The sequence below is a fragment of the Ceratotherium simum genome, chromosome 3, assembly GCF_057802395.1.
Source record: "Ceratotherium simum simum isolate JZ-2026a chromosome 3, ASM5780239v1, whole genome shotgun sequence".
NCBI lineage: Eukaryota > Metazoa > Chordata > Mammalia > Perissodactyla > Rhinocerotidae > Ceratotherium > Ceratotherium simum.
The window spans coordinates 6,058,122-6,078,481 of record NC_141902.1 but is presented as its reverse complement, the minus strand read 5'-3'; the positions used below and the strand labels follow the sequence as shown (position 1 = coordinate 6,078,481).

At 37.7% G+C, this 20,360-nt stretch overlaps 1 protein-coding gene across 2 annotated transcripts in view; it reads left to right on the top strand.

Moving 5' to 3' along the window:
- TOGARAM1 (TOG array regulator of axonemal microtubules 1) overlaps positions 1–18,837 on the top strand; it is an 86,060-nt gene extending 67,223 nt beyond the window's left edge. The window contains exons 17-21 of one of the 2 annotated variants that reach the window (XM_087422244.1): positions 56–174; positions 11,489–11,678; positions 14,023–14,242; positions 16,730–16,816; positions 17,699–18,837. In XM_087422244.1, coding sequence (XP_087278370.1) covers positions 56–174; positions 11,489–11,678; positions 14,023–14,242; positions 16,730–16,816; positions 17,699–17,952 — 870 coding nt within the window. In that variant the 3' untranslated portion in view covers positions 17,953–18,837. The remainder of the gene's footprint in view (positions 1–55; positions 175–11,488; positions 11,679–14,022; positions 14,243–16,729; positions 16,817–17,698) is intronic. The other variant, XM_087422248.1, reaches the window with a different exon arrangement.
- Positions 18,838–20,360: the final 1,523 nt, after the last annotated feature.

Below are 20,360 nucleotides of genomic sequence, written 5' to 3'. Positions count from 1 at the left end.
ACTTTACTAGTTCTAAGACTTTTATTACACTGCCTTTTCTTATATTTACTTATAGGGTTTGGGAGAGATGCCGCTAGATACTCCTTCAGCAAAAGGAAGACGATCTCATACTGGCAGTGTTGGAAATACAAGGTCATCACCTGTTTCTAGAGATGCTTTCAACTCCGCTGAAAGGTAGGACCATTTGGTAGTCCACATCATTAGAGAAATTGCTCCCCAATGATAGTAGTCTCTTTTGGATATTTTCATGAACTATCCCAGGGGTATTTGTCAAAATTGAATGGAGTTTTAAAAGTTGGTAAGGACTTAGAAAGTATGAGATAATTAGATTTAATAAGGCAATTATATATTTATGGCAACTTGCTTTTACATGCAGTAAATATTAGTAAAGCTTTAGTGTTATTAAACTTGTCAGTATTAGGCCTGTGTTGGACAACTCTGATTAATTTTTTTTAATTTATAACCTTTAGTTTTTTCCCTTGGTTATAAAAGTAATACATAATTTTGGCTAAAGAAAAAAAAACAACTACAAGCATTAAAAGAAGAATTTAACCAATCCACTATAATACCACAAACCAGAAAAAAACTACTCTTAAAATTTTTATAAATATAATAGTATATACAATTGTGTAACCTGTTTAAACTATTTAACAACATTTAATAAGTTGATTATATAATTTTAAAAAATCTTTCAAAAGTATTATTATGATCTCTGGTATTTTTAAATATATTTTAAACATTATTTTTAAAATGAGTAGATACATAGGTATCTTTCATATTTTCTGTATTTGTGTATCTTTAAAATTATTTTATAAACTAAAATAATAAATTTTTAAAAGATTAAAATCCATGTGAAAATATATGCTTTGGGATCTTGCTATTCAGAGTACAGTCCACAGAACAGCCACATGGGCATCACCTAGGAGCTTATTAGAAATGCAAAATCTGGGGCCGGCCTCGTGGCGCAAGTGGTTAAGTGCACGTGCTCCGCTGCGGTGGCCCGGGGTTCGCCGGTTCGGATCCCGGGCGCACATGGACACACTGCTTGTCGAGCCGTGCTGTGGTGGTGTCCCATATAAAGTAGAGGAAGATGGGCACGGATGTTAGCTCAGGGCCAGTCTTCCTCAGGAAAAAAAAAAAAGGAGGATTGGCATCAGATGTTAGCTCAGGGCTGATCTTCCTCACAAAAAAAAAGAAATGCAAAATCTTGTACTCCCTCAGGCCTACTGAATCAGAATTTGCCATTTTTCCACATAAAGAGATTATCACATAAGATCCTGGATCAGATATTTTGATCAAAAACCATTTTTTACACCCAACAAAAAAAAATGCTTTTTTAACGTTTATTGAGAGTATACAGTGTGCCAGGCCTTTTCTTTTTTTTTTTTTGGTGAGAAAGACTGGCCCTGAGCTAACATCTGTTGCCAATCTTCCTCTTTTTGCTTGAGGAAGATTGTCCCTGAGCTAACATCTGTGCCAGTCCTCCTCCACTTTTTATGTGGGATGCCACCACAGCATGGCTTGATGAGCAGTGCATAGGTCTGTGCCCAGGATCTGGGCCCACGAACCCCGGGCCACAAAAGCATAGTTCACGGACTTAACCACTACACCACTGGACCAGCCCTGCCAGGCCTTTTCTATTCAGTTACTTATTTCATAGATATCTCTCAATTTGGGTTTATCTGATATTTTCTCACAGTTAGATTGAGATTATGCATTTTTGGTAAGAATACCACAAAAGTGATATTGAGCCCTTCTCAGTGCATCATTTCATGAGGTGCATGGTGTCACTGTGTCTTACTACTGATAACATTAGCCTTGATCACCCAGGGTAAGGTGGTTTCTCCACTGCAAAATTGCTATTTTCCCTTTTTAAGTAATCAATATCTTGAGACACTTTGAGACCATACAGATATCCTGTTTCTCATCATACATTTGCCCACAAATTTTAGCGACTGTTCATAGATCTTGCCTACAGCAATTGTGTTTTTTAGTCTCATGGTGTTCTTTATTTCCCTTATTCCTTCTACATTTGTTAGTTGAATTTTTCTGTAAAGAAAACTGCCACTTTTTCCTCCATGTATTTATTTATTCAAATACTTATAAAAAACTAATGGATTTTTGTTATAGTCTGTGGGTTATAATCCAGTGCTATCGTTATTCACTTCTCCAAATTGCTCCAGCCCTAGGAGCTCCCTCACGCTGGCTGCTGTGCTTACAAACATGTCCTTACTTTCTGCCACACAAGATTCTCCCGGATCACCTTGTACTTTATTTCCTCTTTTCTAATCCGTATGTTTTTAATCTCTTTCCTTGCCCTGTTGTTACTGCACTCACTAGAACATTGAGTGCAATGTTGAGTAAAAGCAGTAAGAGCAGACGCCTTTACCCTGTTCCTGATCTTGGGGGCAAAACGTTCAGTATCGCACCAGTACGTATGATGTTAGCTGGAGATTGATAGAAACCCCTATCAGATTGATGACGTTCCCTTCTCTTCCTAGTTTGAGTTTTTATTGTGAATGGGTGTTGAATTTTGTCAAATGCTTCCTCGGTGTCTATTAAGATAATCATATATTTATTCTGTTAATATGGTGAATTACAGTCATTGATTTTCAAATGATAAAAAAGGTAACTTGTGTTCCTTGGATTAGTCCCACTTGACCATGATGTGTTATATTTTTCGTATATCACTGGGGTTGATTTGCTAAAATTAGTTGGGTATTTTTGTGCCTATATTCTTGAGGTCTGTAGTTTTCTTTTCTTTTTTTTTTTTGTGAGGAAGATCGGCCCTGAGCTAACATCTGCCAATCCTCCTCTTGTTTTGCTGAGGAAGACTGGCCCTGGGCTAACATCTGCCAATCCTCCTCTTGTTTTGCTGAGGAAGATTGGCCCTGGGCTAGCATCCACGCCCATCTTCCTCTGCTTTGTATGGGACTCTGCAATAGCATGGCTTGACAAGCCCAGCGACAAGCTGGGATCCGAACCTGTGAACCCCAGGCCGCCACAATGGAGCGCGCTCACTTAACCACTTGTGCCACCGGGCAGGCCCCAAGGTCTGTAGTTTTCTTGTCTTGGAATGTCTTTGGTTTTGGTATTGGAATAACGCTGGATAATACCCTTAGGTTTCTTCTTTAATACAGGGGCTATTTAGAAGTGTGTTTAATTTTCAAATATTTGGAGATTTTCCAAACATCTTTTTGTTAATGATTTTGAATTTAGTTTTTTTGTGTCATTGATTTCACTCCATATGATTTCAGTTCTTTTAAATTTATTTTGTTTTATGGCCCAGCATGTATTCTGTTAGTGAATATTTTTATATCTGCTTGAAAGAATCTGTATTCTACTCTTCTTGGGCGTAGTGTTCTATAAAATGTCAGTTGGGGCCGGCCCCGTGGCTTAGCAGTCAAGTGTGCGCGCTCCACTGCTGGCGGCCGGGGTTCGGATCCCGGGCGCGCACCGACGCACCACTTCTCTGGCCATTCTGAGGCCGCGTCCCACATACAACAACTAGAAGGCTGTGCAACTATGGCATACAACTATCTACTGGGGCTTTGGGGGAAAAAAATAAATAAATAAAAGTTAAAAAAAAAAAAAGTCAGTTAAGTTGATTGATTATGTTATTTGGTTCTTCGTACTGATTTTCTGTCTACTTGTTCTATCAGTTGCTGACTTAGAAATATTAACATCTCCAACTATATTTGTGGATTTGTACTTTCAGTTCTATCACTTTTTGCTTCATGTATTTTGATACAGTGTGATTAAGTTCAGATATATTTAGAAGAGTTGTGACTTTTTGATGAATTGACCTTTTTATCATTATGAAGTATCTCTGTTTATGTTTGGTAATATTTCTTTTCCTGAAGTCTACTTTGTCTAATATTAACCATTTTATTGTAATTTGTTTGCATGCTATACCTTTTGTTTTTTCAATTACAGTATTATGAAGATATAATTCATATACCATATAATTCACTTATTTGGGAAAGACAGTTCATTGGTTTTTATTATATTCACTGAGATGTGCAACCATCATCCCAATCAATTTGAGAACATTTTCATCAGCTCAAAAAGAAATCTCATATCATTTGCAGCTGCTATTCATTTCCCCAGCCCTAGGCAATCTGCTTTCTGTTTCTATGGATTTGCATATTCTGGACATTTCATGTAAATGGAATCATGTGATATGTGATCTTTTGTGACTGACTTCTTAGACTTGGCATTGTGTTTTTAAGATTCATCCAAGTTGTAGCATGTATCAATACCTCATTCCTTTTTATAGCTAAATTGTATTCCATTGTATGGATATACTACATTTTGTTTATCCATTCCTCAGTTGATGGATATTTGGGTTTAGTTCTAGATATATGTTTTCAATTCTCTTGGGTATATAGGAGTGGAATTGCTGGGTCATGTGATAACTCTATGTTTAACCTTTTGAAGAACTGCTAGACTGTTTTCCAAAGTGGGACCATTTTACAATCACACCAGCAGTATAAGAGGGTTCCAGGGCCAGCCCTGTGGCTTAGCGGTTAAGTGCAAACGCTCCGCTACTGGCGGCCCGGGTTCGGATCCCAGGCGCGCACCAACGCACCGCTCTCCAGCCGTGCTGAGGCCGCGTCCCACATACAGCAACTAGCAGGATGTGCAACTATGACATACAACTATCTACTGGGGGGCAAAAAAAAAAAGGAGGAGGATTGGCAATAGGTGTTAGCTCAGAGCCGGTCTTCCTCAGCAAAAAGAGGATTAGCATGGATGTTAGCTCAGGGCTGATCTTCCTTGGAAAAAAAAAATAATAATAAGAGGGTTCCAATTTTTCCACATTGTCATCAACACTTGTTATTATTCAAGTGGGTGTAAGCTGGTATCTCGTTTGACAAAGGCTCTGTCTTGGACCAAACTTTAGACAGGCTCCTCTGAGCCCTCTTTTACACTAGGCCTCCTCCTTTGGCCCTGCCCTTGGCGGCCTCAGCCAGTCTTAGCAAAGAATCCTGCTCAATCAGTCCCTCCCCCTCTCCTGTGATATCTGATCACCCTCCATATCTGATCCAGTTCCTTATCCTCCACCTTGATGTGTAATTACCAGGCCTGCCTTTAGCAAGAATCCTGTTAGACCAGTTTAGCAAGAAACCTCCTCACCTTGATGTGTCCTCTTCTTATTTTCCATCCACTGACCCCCTCACTCTGCCTGTTGGCTATAAATCCCCAGTTGTCTTTGCTGTATTCAGTGTTGAACACACTGTCTCCCATATTGCAATAGTCATGACCTCTTTTGCAGTAATCTTAAATAAAGTCTTCTTTTTCATTTTACAAATGGCAGAATAATTTTTCTTTGCTACGTTATAGTTTTGACTTGCATCTCCAGTATGTCTTTTCAAAGTTTATTTTTTGTAAACAGTATATGATTGTCTTGCTTTTTTATCCAATCTAACAATCTCTGCCTTTTAATTAGGATATTCCACCATTTATATTTGATGTAATTATTCATATGGTTGAGTTTAAGCCTATCATCTTTATATTATTTTTTAATCTGTCCTATATTTTCTGTTTCTTTTTTCCTCTTCCTGCCTTCTTTTGAATGGATTGAGGTGTGTTTGTATGTGTATATGTTTTTTGTTTTTTGTTTATAATTTCATTTACTTATTTATTTTTTCCCCCAAAGTCCCAGTAGATAGTTGTATGTCATAGCTGCACATCCTTCTAGTTGCTGTGTGTGGGACGCGGCCTCAGCATGGCCAGAGAAGCGGTGCGTTGGTGTGTGCCCGGGATCTGAACCCGGGCCGCCAGCATCGGAGCCCAAGCACTTAACCGCTAAGCCTCGGGGCCAGCCAATGTATGTGTATATGTTTATTTTCATATTCCATTTATCTCCTCATTGTTTTTTTTAAGTGGTTGATCTGGGCTATGTAATATACATACTTTATAATATGGATCTTATCTTCTCATAGTCTACTTAAAAATAATGTTAGACCATTTTAGGCATAATGTAAGAACCTTAATTACAGCCGTATATTTCCATTCCTCCTCTTTCATCCTATATGCTGTTTTTGTCGTGCATTTTACTTCTCCCTATATTATAATACCCACAATACATTATTGTTATATTTGCTCTGACTGGTCATTATTGAATAGTCAGTATCATATAAATTGTATTATGTAAGTAGCATTGCCATGAATTGTGTTCATTCTTTTTACCCCCAATTTTATTGAGATATAATTGACATATAACATTGTATTGCTCTAAATTGTACAACATAATGATTTGATATATGTATATATTGTGAAATGATTACCATAATAAGTTTAGTTAACATCCGTCATCTCACGTAGTTACAAATTTTTTTTCTTGTAATGAGAACTTTGAAGATCTACTCTTTTAGCAACTTTCAAATATCCAGTACAGCATTGTTACCTATAGTCACCATGCTGTACATTAGATCCCCAGAACTTATTTACCTTATAACCGGAAATTTGTACCTTTTGACCACCTTTGCCCATTTTGCCCAACCCCCACCCCCCCACCTCTGGCAACCACCAATCTATTTTCTGTATCTGTAAGTTTGGTTTTTTTAAATTCCACATATAAGGGAGATCATACAGTATTTGCCTTTCTCTGGCTTATTTCACTTAGCAGAATGCCCTCAAGGCCCATCCATGTTGTCACAAATGACAGGATTTCCTTCTTTTTTTATGGCTGAATAATATTCCATTGTGTATATACACCACATTTTCCTTAGCCATTCATCTGTCAGTGGACACTTAGGTTGTTTCCATGTCTTGGGTAATATAAATAATGCTGTAGTGAGCATGGGGGTACAGATATTTTTTCAAGATAGTGCTTTCATTTCCTTCAAATATATAAACCAAAAGTGGAGTTGCTAGATCATATGGTAGTTCTATTTTTAATTTTTTGAGGAAACTCATACTGTTTTCGGTAATGGCTACACCAATTTACATTCCCACCAACAGTGCACTAGGGTTCCCTTTTCTCCACATCTTTGCCAACACTTGTTATTTCTTGTCATTTTAATAATAGCCATTCTAACAAGTGTAAGGTAATATCTCATTGTGATTTTGATTTGCATTTCCCTGATGATTAGTGGTGTTGAGCACCTTTTCATGTACCTCTTGGCTATTTGTATGTCTTCTTTGGAAATATGTCTATTCAATTCCTCTTCCATTTTTCAATCAGATTGTTTGGGGTTTTTTGCTATTGAGTGAGACGAGTTCTTTATATATTTTGGATATTAACCTTTTATCAGATATATTATTTGTAAATGTTTTCTCCCATTCAGTAGGTTTCCTTTTCATTTTATTGTGTAGAAGCTTTCTAGTTTGATGCAGTCCCACTTGTTTATTTGCTTGTTTTGCCTTTGTTTTTGTTGTCAAATCAAAAAAATCAAAAAAAATGTCAAGGAACTCACCTCTTATATTTTGTTCTAGGATTTTTATCATTTCAGGTCTTACATTCAAGTCTTTAATCCATTTTCAGTTGATTTTTGTTTATGATGTAAGATAGGGATCCAGTTTCACTCTTTCACATGTGGCTGTTTGGTTTTCCCAACACCATTTGGTGAAGAAACTATCCTTTCCCCCATTGTATATTCTTGGCTCTGTCATAAATTAATTGACCATATATGCATGGGTCTATTTCTGGGCTTTCTGTTCTGTTTCATTGATCTATGTATCTGTTTTTATACTAGTACCATACTGTTTTGATTTCTATAGCATTGTAATACAGTTTGAAATCAGGAAATGTGATGCCTCTAGCTTTGTTCTTCTTTCTCAGGATTGCTTTGGCTATTCCACATCTTTTGTGGTTCCATACAAATTTTATGATTGTTTGTTCTATACCTGTGAAAAATGCCGTTAGAATTTTGAAAGGGGGCCGGCCCCATGGCTTAGCCGTTAAGTGCGCACAGTCCGCTACTGGCGGCCCGGGGTCGGATCCCGGGCGCGCACCGACGCACCACTTCTCCGGCCATGCTGAGGTCGCGTCCCACATACAGCAACTAGAAGGATGTGCAACTATGACATACGACTATCTACTGGGGCTTGGGGGGGGTGCAGAAAAGAATTTTTAAAGGGATTGCATTGAATCTGTAGATCACTTTGGGTAGTAAGGACATTTTAACAATTATTAGTTCTTCCAGTCCACAAACATGGAATATCTTCCATTTATTTGTGTCGTCTTCAGTTTCTTTCATCAATGTCTTATTGTTTTCAGGGTAGAGATCTTTCACCTCCTTGGTTAAATTTATTCCTAGGTATTTTATTCTTTTTGATGCATTTATAAATGAGATTGTCTTCTTAATTTCTTTTCAGATAGTTCATTGTTATTGTATAGAAATGTAACTGATTTTTGTATATTGATTTTGTATCCTGCAACTTTACTGAATCTGTTGGTTAGTTCTAGCAATTTTCTGGTGGAGTCTAAGGGTATTTTATATATAATATCATATCATCTGCAAAAAGAGACAGTTTTACTTCTTTCTTTCCAATTTGAATGCCTTTTATTTCTTTTTCTTGCCTAATTGCTCTGGCTAGGAGTTCTAGTACTATGTTTAATAAGAGTGTCAAGAGTGGGCATTCTTGTCTTGTTCCTGATCTTAGAGGAAAAACTTGCAGCTTTTTACCTTTGAGTATGATGTTAGCCATGGGCTTGTCATATATGGCCTTTATTATTTTGAGGTACGTTCCCTCTGTGTCCAGTTTGTTGAGTATTTTTATCATGAATGGATGTTGAATTTTGTCAAATGCTTTTTCTACATCTACTGAGATGATCATATGATTTTTATCCTTCAGTTTGTTAATGTGGTGTATCACATTGATTGACTTGTGGATGGTGAACCATCCTTGCATCCCTGGAATAAATCCCACTTGGTCACTGTGTATGATCCTTTTAATGTATTGTTGAATTCAGTTTGCTAATATTTTGTCGAGAATTTTTAGGGGCTGGCCTAGTGGTGCAAGCGGTTAAGTGCGCGCACTCCGCTGCTGCGGCCCAGGGTTCACCGGTTCAGATCCCGGGGGGGCGCATCGACGCGCCAGTTGTCAAGCCATGCTGTGGCGGTGTCCCATATAAAGTGGAGGAAGGTGGGCATGGATGTTAGCCCAGGGCCAGTCTTCCTCAGCAAAAAAGAGGAGGATTGGCATTGGATGTTAGCTCAGGGCTGGTCCTCCTCACAAAAAAAAAAAAAAATTGGGGCCAGCCCCGTGGCTTAGCAGTTAAGTGCACACGCTCCGCTACTGGTGGCCCGGGTTCGGATCCCGGGCGCGCACCGACGCACCACTTCTCCAGCCACGCTGAGGCCGCGTCCCACATACAGCAGCTAGAAGGATGTGCAACTATGACATACAACTATCTACTGGGGCTTAGGGGAGAAAAAGGGGCAAAAAAAAAAAGGAATTTTTGCATCTATGTTCTATGATCATTTTTAATGTCTTCTCTTTTTTATAAATTTTATTAATGTTAATATCCCTAGTGAATCTCTCTATTTGACTGTTACTTTATCTTTTCCCCCTAAGGTATATTAAGTGTTATTTTACTGTCAAATCCGTCCTGTTTTGAACAACAAAAAAGCCATCTTTAAAGACAGGTATCAGGGGCCTGGCCCGGTGGCCTAGTGGTTAAGTTCGCGTGCTCCGCTTCGGCAGCCTGGGGTTCGCAGGTTTGGATCCTGGGCGTGGACCTAGACACCGCTCATCAAGCTATACTGTGGCATGTGTCCCACATACAAAGTAGAGGAAGATGGGCACGGATGTTAGCCCGGGGCCAGTTTTCCTCAACAAAAAGAGGAGGATTGGCAACAGATGTTAGCTCAGAGCTGATCTTCCTCACCAAAAAAAAATAATAAAAAAGTAAAGACAGGTTTCAGTAATTAGATGGCTTCTTCAGGTGTTCTTCTGTCTTCCTCTTTTCATTTATTCACCTTTTATGTATGATATAGTCTTCAGTTTAAACATAAATTTAAATCTCTTTATTTCTCATTGTATAAAATTAATCATTTCACAAATAACCTCAGATTAATGTATTTAAACAAATTAAAAATAGTGGATAAATACTTCTAGGATCTGCATTTTAGATCACCATCTTCTGTCCACTTTCAGGATAATTCTGAGTCATTCATTAATCACTGCTTGTAAGGCAACTTTAGCACTGATTTTAATACTGCTAGTCAGAGAAATCGTGGTAACTGGCAGTTGTTACCATGGTCTGTAAGACCAGTCAATTTGCATGACTCTTTAGTTTTAAAGGGATCATCGTCTGCCACATTGAGTCACCCCTTTACAGCAATGAAAAATATTATGCTTGTAATACAAAATAAGTGAAACAGTAAACCCTGCTGGTCTCAAGATTCTCGTTTTCCCATGCATGTTCACATGGCTATTTTGCAGAAAAGAGTTAACACAGCAGGTCTGAGACTGCTATCCTTGGAAAGGCCCACTTGCAGGGTGAGCCTTTGGCTAGCATCTGGGAACTAGAACTTTAGGAGGATTCCCACCATTCCCTAACTGATAAGAGTAGTTTACTGTGCCTAAATTATTTGAGCAAACAATATGGTTTATGCTAAAGACCTGCTTTCTTTTTTTTTTTTTTTAATAATTTTATTTGTTTATTTTTTCCCCCAAAGCCCCAGTAGATAGTTGTATGTCATAGCTGCACATCCTTCTAGTTGCTGTATGTGGGACACGGCCTCAGCATGGCCGGAGAAGCAGTGCGTCGGTGCGCGCCCGGGATCCCAAACCGGGCCACCAGCAGCGGAGCACGCGCACTTAACTGCTAAGCCATGGGGCCGGCCCTGAAGACCTGCTTTTCTTCTGGGAGTCTGGAATTTTAGTATGTCCTAGGAGACGACCAACCGTGACCAACTCCCGATAAAAGCCCTGGGCACTGAGCCTCTGATAAGCTTTGTTGGTAGACAGCATTTCACATGTGTTGTCACGGTTTGTTGCTGGAGGAATTAAGTTTGTCCTGTGTGACTCCACTGGGAAAGGACCCTTGGCAGCTTACCTCTGGTTTCCTCCAGACTTTGACCCAAGCGCCTTTTCCCTTTACTGATTTTGCTTTGTATCCTTCTGCTATAAGAAATCTTAGGGCCGGCCCCGTGGCTTGGTGGTTAAGTGTGCGCGCTCCGATGCTGGCGGCCCGGGTTCGGATCCCGGGCGCGCACTGAGGCACCACTTCTCCGTCCATCCTGAGGCTGAGTCCCACATACAGCAACTAGAAGGATGTGCAGCTATGACATACGACTATCTACTGGGGCTTTGGGGGAAAAAATAAATAAATAAAATCTTTAAAAAAAAAAAAAACAAAAAAAGAAATCTACCCAGGGGAGATCCTGGGGACCCCAACACAGGTATTGTGGCTATGGGTTAGGTCATTTTGTGAATTTTTGAAAAATGAATGTATAATGAGAATTACGTATGTTTGTATTTTTAATAGGAAATTAATAACAAAATTAAATTTACCTTTCCTTCACTTTAGAGAGGTAACTGAAGTTCGTGAAGTCACCAGAAAATCAGTTCCCCGCAGTTCCTTAGAAAGTGCTGAGTACATTAAAGTCATAACAGGTTTATTAAATGCAAAAGACTTTCGTGATCGTATTAATGGGATTAAGCAGCTTTTATCTGATACTGAAAACAATCAAGAGCTTATTGTTGGAAACATTGTGAAGGTAAGAACCTATGAAAATTAATTTTCATTTTCAAACTGTGGCTAATAAAGTTCATTAGTATAAAAAATTGCCCTAAATCTTAGTACTTTGTATATGTTATTTTAAAGTGTTGAAATAAGTAAAAAGAATAGATTGCTTAGGTTTTGCTATGTTAAAAACATTCTAGATCAATTCAAAATAATTGGGAAAAAATTAGTGAGAATATAGCTGCTGATGTGTCCGAATCCTCACACTAGATGGTAACTCCTTGAAAGCTCTGTGTTCTCTGAGCTCTTGGAACCTGGCATTCAATAAGTATATGTTGGGTAAATCAATAAATAGTTTAAAAACCAGGGCTTTTAAGAGACTTGATATTACTTAAGAATAGATATTAAAATTTTTCATATGTAGGTTAAAATTCTGTGTATCCTAATTTGTATACCTACCTTTAGGAAGACAACAAGCAGTAGAGAGGGAGATTGTAATAAACGTTAGTGGTACCAGAGCATAGATTATTTATGCTTCATCAGAGTTTAGTTCAGTTAATTCCATTAGTAATTTGTTAATTCAATTCCATTTTAAATTTGTATTATGTGCATTAAACGTGACAAACATATCATAACTACTCTTTTAATTCCAGTGGTGTTGCCTCTTAATTTTCAGAAGAAAAGTACCACATTACCATATCATGGGAACCAGAAAGTTACATTTTTGGATATCTGTTGAGTGAAAATAAATCTCTTAGGAAGACTATTTTTAACATGAAAAATGTTATTTATATAAAGTATTATAGTTTTTATATTTAATGTATAACTAATATATTATTATATAATTAATACCTGTATATATTAGCTATAACTATTTTTTTTTTTTAAAGATTTTATTTATTTATTTTTTCCCCCCAAAGCCCCAGTAGATAGTTGTATGTCATAGCTGCACATCCTTCTAGTTGCTGTACGTGGGACTCGGCCTCAGGATGGACGGCGAAGTGGTGCGTCGGTGCTCGCCCGGGATCCGAACCCGGGCCACCAGCATCGGAGCGCGCGCACTTAACCACCAAGCCACAGGGCCGGCCCATAGCTATAACTATTAACTAATAATTCTAACTGATATATATAGATATCAGAAATTATTAGTTAATCGTCTCCACCTCCCAGAATAGCTCTTCACTCACCTGATGTCACTAAAGAATTGCTTAGCTGTTCACTTTATTATATCTTCAATATATGAAAGTTAAGAATTCTGAAGAGCAAGGAATAATTGTTAAAATAATCAGGGTAAGAGGTAATAATAAAGATTTAACTCAGAAATTGCATCTCAAATTCTCATGAGAAACCTAAACTGAAACTAGGTCAGATCTCTACAGTGAAGCTACCGTGGCTACTTCTGTTAAGAATGGAGATAAAAACTGAAACTTTTCTTGTGTTCTTAGAGTTAGCTAAACTGATGTGTACCTTCCAGAAAACAGCATTTTTATTGCACTTACAGTAAGTCAGTCATCTGCCTCCTGAGCCAAATTTCTCAACCTTAATTTATTAGGATGTCTTTTTGGGTGATTTTTGAAGCCTTCTTTTTTCGCTATAGGAAGATTTAACACTTAGATTTAGGATCCAAATTTTTATAAAATTCCTATTATGTAAGTTCAAGTTAAATAAGATCTTATGGGGCCGGCACTGTGGCTTAGCGGTTAAGTGCACGCGCTCTGCTACTGGCGGCCCGGGTTCTGATCCCAGGCGTGCACCGATGCACTGCTTGTCGGACCATGCTGAGGCAGTGTCCCACATACAGCAACTAGAAGGATGTGCAGCTATGACATACAACTATCTACTGGGGCTTTGGGAAGAAAAAGGGAAAAAAAAAAAAAAAGGAGGAAGATTAGCAATAGATGTTAGCTCAGGGCCAGTCTTCCTCAGCAAAAAGAGGGGGATTGGCATGGATGTTAGCTCAGGGCTGATCTTCCTCACAAAAAAAAGGGGGGGGGGGTCAGCCCTGTGGTGCAAGAGGTTGAGTGCTCGCGCTCCGCTGTGGCGGCCCAGGGTTCGCCAGTTCGGATCCCGGGCGTGCACCAATGCAGCACTTGTCAAGCCATGCTATGCTGGCATCCCATATAAAGTGGAGGAAGATGGGCACAGATCTTAGGCCAGGGCCAATCTTCCTCAGCAAAAAAAGAGGAGGATTGGCAGATGTTAGCACAGGGCTGATCTTCCTCACAAATAAAATAATAATAATAAGATCTTATGTGTGTATGTTTTTAAGCAGTATATTTCTCCCTTAGTAGGTAAATACTATGAAATACCAAAGAGAGTTTAAATATAATAGGTATAAACATTATTTCACTTTAAATAATTTACCAATTTACTTTCAGATCTTTGATGCTTTTAAATCGCGACTTCATGATTCCAATAGTAAAGTAAATCTGGTGGCTCTAGAAACAATGCACAAAATGATTCCTTTGCTTAGAGACAGCTTGTCTCCTATAATCAACATGCTAATTCCAGCGATAGTAGATAACAATCTGAATTCCAAGAATCCAGGCATCTATGCTGCTGCCACAAGTGTTGTTCAGGCACTGAGTCAGCATGTAGGTAAGAAATCTTACTTTGGCACTCAAATTATTTCACCTTTACTTTCATACTTTGTGATTCTACATGTTTTTTATAATGCTGAAATCCTAGCTATTCAATTTTTGTCATTTAATGTGATAAAATTTTTTCATTTTCTCAGTAGTATTTTTAATCGTTTCTGGTGCTTAAATATTATCCCATTAAATTGACTTTCTCTTCCCTTATCTTTGACTTTTCAATTTTTTTTCTACCTCAGCCTCACATCTGATACAAAATTAACTCAAAATGGATCATAGATTCAAATGTAAAACTTTTAGGAGATAACATATAAGAAAATCCTCTTTTCTTTGGGCTTGGTGAAGAGTTATTAGCATGACAGTAAAAGCATGATCCATAAAAGTCAATAAATTGGACTTCATCAAAATTAAAAACATTTGCCCTGCAAGAGACCTTATTAAGTGGATAAAGAGACAAACCACAGATTGGGAGAAAATATTTGCAAACCACGTATCTGACAAAGATTCATATCTAGAATATATAAAGAACTCTCAAAACTCAACATTAAACAAAAATTCCAATTAGAAAATGGGCAAAAGACATGAATAAACATTTCACCGGAGAGGATCTATGGATGGCAAATAAACACGTGAAAAGATGTTCAACATCACTAGTCATTAGGAAAATGCCAATGCAAATTAATACCATGATCACTACACAAGTGTGTTAGCCTTTTCAGGCTGTTATAACAAACTACCAGCGACTGGTGGCTTAAAAACAACACACATTTATCTCTCACAGTTCTGGAGGCTGGGAAGTCCAAAATCAAGGAGCCAGCAGATTCAGTGTCTGGTGAGGGCCTACTTCCTGGTTCACAGAAGGCCATCTTCTGGTTGTGTCCTCACATGGTGGAAGGGGCAAGGGAGCTCTCTGGGGTCTTTTATAAGGGCACTAATCCCATTCATGAGGGCTCCACCCTCATGACCTAATCACCTTCCAAAGGCCTCACCTCTAAATACCGTCACACTGGGGATTGGATTTCAACATATGAATTTTGGGGGGACACAAATATTCAGTCTATAGCAAGTATCAGAACAGCTAAAATTAAAAAATAGTGACAACACTGAATGCTAACAAGGTTGCAGAGAAACTGAATCTCTCATACATTGCTGGTGAGAATATAAAATAATATGGTATAGCCACTCTAGAAGATAGTTTGGCAGTTTCTTAAAAAACTAAACATGCACTTAGATATAGCAGATCAGTTGTATTCCCTGGCATTTATCCCAGAGAAATGAAAACTTACGTCCATGAAAAAACCTGTACATGATTGTTCATAGCAGCTTTATTTGTAACAGCCAAAAACTGCAAACAACCTAGATGTAATTCAATGGGTTAATCATGAAAAAAACTGTGATACATCCATAGTGTAGAATACTGCTTAGCAATCAAAAGGAATAACGATTGATACACACAACAGTTTGGATGGATCTCAGGGGCATTATGCTGAGTGGAAAAAGCTGGTCCCCAAAGATCTCATGCTGTAGAATTTCATTTGTATAACCTTCTCAAAATGACAGAATTACAGAGCTGGAAAACAGATTAGTGGTTGTCAGGGTTTAGGGCGGTTCAGGAGGAGGGACCAGATGTGACTACAAAGGGGCAGCACTGCAGAGGCCTTTGTGGTGATGGAATAGTTCTGTGTCTTATTGCAGTGCTGGTTACACAAATCTACACGTGATAAAGTGACACAGAACTATATATACAGGGCCGGCCCTGTGGCTTGGTGGTTGAGTGCGCGCGCTGCGATGCTGGCGGCCCGGGTTCGGATCCCGGGTGCGCATCGAGGCACCACTTCTCCGTCCATCCTGAGGCCGAGTCCCACATACAGCAACTAGAAGGATGTGCGGCTATGACATACAACTATCCACTGGGGCTTTGGGGGGAAAAAATAAAATAAATAAAATCTTTAAAAAAAAAAAAAAAAAAAGAACTATATATACAATGCACCAATGTCAGAGTCTTTGTTTTGATATGTACTGTAATTATGTAAGACGTAACCTTTGGGGGAACGTGCACAGGACCTCTCTGTACTATCTTTGCAACTTCCTGTGAATCTATAGTTATTTCAAAATTAAAACTTTGAAAAAACCAGTAAAGGTAAAAACAACCCCCCAAAAAGCAATTCTTTTTCTGTTTTTTTGATAAACCTATATACTATCATTTGGAATAAGATGCCTAAGAGATAAACAATTCTTTTTCTTTTTTATACTATATGATAGCTCCTTTAATATTCTGTGAGGTATTTTTGTTTTTCACTTGCTGTAAAAATATTACTCTGTTAAGGTTTTATAGAGAATTGCAAATAGTGATTAACCACTTAAAAAATCTTTTTAGCACATTTGCATTTATTTGCATGAATATTTTTTCCTTTCAATGCTATGTAATGGAAAATAACTAAGATCTCGTAACTCTTTAAACATCTGTCTCTGTGTTATTCTTTTTGTTTAGACAATTACTTACTTCTACAGCCATTTTGCACAAAAGCTCAGTTTTTAAATGGAAAAGCAAAACAGGATATGACTGAAAAGCTTGCTGGTAAATATTTTTTAATTGTTATTTCTAAAGAAATATTTTATTAACTAAGAATAAACTGATGGGCATTTCAATTTAATTTTAGGGATAGCTACCAAATTCAATATCATTACCCATGAAGTAGGAATAAATTGTATACTGATCCACAAGAGGACCTTTTAAGACTTTTACCCCAAAAATTTCCTTCAAAAGAATTTTATCCTTTTTTTTCCAGTAAATATTTAGTCTTCCTGTTAGTAGAAATAGTACAGGAAAAATAAAAGGACATTCAAATCAAATATTGATGCTCATACAAAACTGTTATTTCAAATTATGTATTTGATTTAAGGTCCATGGGTTAAAAATTATACAAATTTTTAATTAACTAGATTTGGAAAACATTGGGATGCATTTTGGGTTTGATTCCTGTCTTTACTACTTTTGCCTGAACTAATTGACCTATATATGGAATTCTTTTTTTTTTTTTTCCTGAGGAAGATTAGCCCTGAGCTAACATCCATGCCAATCCTCCTCTTTTTGCTGAGGAAGACTGGCCCTGAGCTAACATCTGTGCTGATCTTCCTCCACTTTATATGGGACACCGCCACAGCATGGCCTGACAAGCGGTGCATCAGTGGGCGCCCAGGATCCAGCCCGGGCTGCCAGCAGCGGAGCGTGCACACTTAACCACTATGCTGCAGGGCCGGCCCCTATATGGAATTCTCATACTTGAAGATTCCAGTCTTTGGGAGGAAAGTTTCAGACCTTATTTTTTTTTAAATGCCTAACATTTTAGGACAAATGGCATAGGGAAGAAGCTTAGTATATTTTATATGCTTTTTTAATTAGCAGAACTTGAATTTATTTTTTTAAAACCTCACTGTTTACCATATTTTTATGTTTCAGATATTGTTATGGAACTTTATCAAAGGAAGCCGCATGCCACAGAACAGAAAGTGTTAGTTGTTTTGTGGCATCTCTTAGGGAACATGACAAATAGTGGCTCTCTGCCCGGAGCTGGAGGAAATATACGAACAGCCACAGCTAAATTATCCAAAGCACTTTTTGCACAGATGGGTCAGAATCTATTAAATCAGGCTGCGTCTCAGCCACCACATATCAAAAAGAGTTTAGAGGAATTGCTGGATATGACAATTTGAAATGAATTATGAATCTTTGATGAAATATGATATGATGAACAAAACTGTTTACATGATGACAAATGGAACTTCTTTAGAGTCACATTTTCAGTGCCTGCACTTCTCATCCAGTAAATTAAGTCAATGGCTATTTTTATTTGCAGCCTATGAGTACACATCTGTCCTGTATCAACCCTACCACTTGTTCCCATCACACAGAAACCTAAAATAATTAATGTAACCTAATATTCATGAATTCTGAGGCACATGGAATGAATCCAATTTTAATATTTTTGAGAAAAGTCCTGCTCATTTGCACTCTTCTATAGAAACTGCAGTTTGTTGCCCTCTATGTACAATTAGATTTGTAATTAAAAATATACTTTTTATTATGTAATCATGTTCTGCTATGTCTCATTACTCAGCCTTATTTTATGAAGTGGACGAAAAGTCGTTGAACTATGTTATCACAAACTGTTTTGTGTGCTGTTTGTGAAAAACATGTATTTCTGAAATCAGTCTGCTAACATGATTGTGCAGTATTAGCTTGCTTTTGCTGCTGTGTTGATGTGATATATTCGCTTCCTATTTGGGTTTAATCATCTACATAATTGTAAAATTTGAGAAGTTATAATAAAGCATGATGACCAAAGTTTTAGGAAACATTTAAATACACGTTTAAGAAAACGTGTGGAATGTAACTTCCCTCTTTTTGTGTGCAAACACTAAATTTTATTTCTATATGTCCTGACATTTATAAAGGTGTTATTTTGCTGCCCAGTTGTGTAATTCTCAAAAATAGTGCCAGGTCTTCTATAGCTTTTCTCAAAATTCTTGGGCTACACGTACTGTATGCATCTTAAAAGAGAAAAGGAATGTTATAAAATAAAAGGATTTATTTCTGTAGATGTGTGAGAGGTGTCCTATTTTTCCAACTTCCATATATGTTAAAATGAAAAATATATATATTATAATATTGACCTATCACTTTCATTTGATATACTTGATATAATATTGACCTATGTCTGTTGACCTACCAGCAGACTTGGGTTATAGTTCTGGCTTTACAGGAAATTAGCTGTGTGACCTTGAGCAAGTCCCTCACCAGGTCTAGGCCTCAGTTTTCTCACCTCTAAGATGTGAGGGAGGGCTAGATGACTTTTAAGGTCCCATCTTGTTCCCATGTTGTAGTTTCCTCTGTGATGACTTGATTACAGTTGTGAACTACCTTCATTTTTTTCACTTTTGTGTCACCAGTTTTGTAATGTATTTGGCTGCTTTTTAAATTGTGATTCTTTGTATTAATCTGTGACTTCTGAGAAAAAAGCAAAAAAATGGGATTTACATTTGAAGCTAAGATAAAAGAGTGAAGACTTGGTTACTTTTTCTATTTATAGGCACTGTTTTGTAGTTACATACATACTTGTAAAATACTATATCTTCTAAGTATATTTTATTATGTTCCTGTAGTTTAGGTCTGAAGTTGGCAAACTTCAGAAGTTCCCTTTTTCTGTAAAGGTCCAGAAAGTAAATATTTTTGGCTTTGTAAGCCACCAAGAGATTGTGGCATTTTCTTTGTTTTTGTTTTTTTAAAACTCTTTAAAAGTGTAAACAGCATCCTTAGCTCAGGCCAAACAAAAACAGGCCTCTGTCATAGTTTGCCAGCACCTGGTTTAGACTATTTTGACCTCAACTGTAAATCTGACATGGTCATTAAATTTTGCCTCAACCCTTTATGATATGCATCATTGAAACAGTAGTTACAGATTCCAAGTTTTATTAATTTTGACCACTGCGCTTGTTATTGCAAATGTGCCTTCTAAGTTTGCATTGATCGACTGTTGAAAATGTTGAAGGTAAATTTTAAATTTCAAAGATAAGAGAAGACCATTACTTTATGTATAAGCTTTATTATCCCTTATTTTGTTTTTTTTGTTTTTTGTTTTTTTTGTGTGAGGGAGATCAGCCCTGAGCTAACATCCATGCCAATCCTCCTCTTTTTGCTGAGGAAGACCGGCTCTGAGCTAACATCTATTGCCAATGCTCCTTCTTTTTTTTTCCCCCCGAAGCCCCAGTAGATAGTTGTATGTCATAGTTGCACATAGTTGCACATCCTTCTGCTGTATGTGGGACGCGGCCATGAGGCCCGAGAAGCGGTGCGTCGGTGCGTGCCCGGGATCTGAACCCCGGGCTGCCAGTAGCAGAGCGCGTGCACTTAACCGCTAAGCCACAGGGCCGGCCCTATTATCCCTTATTTTGAATAGCTATAGTTTGAATTTTGCAGTGAACAAAGTACAGTAAATATAATCACTACTACTTAAGGTGGAGACTTGAATTCACATAATCTGCAGGCTGTCTTTTATTATAAGGAAAATAGCCATAAGGTACGAGTCCCAAGCCTTAAAGATTTTCTCTATTTTATTTATTTA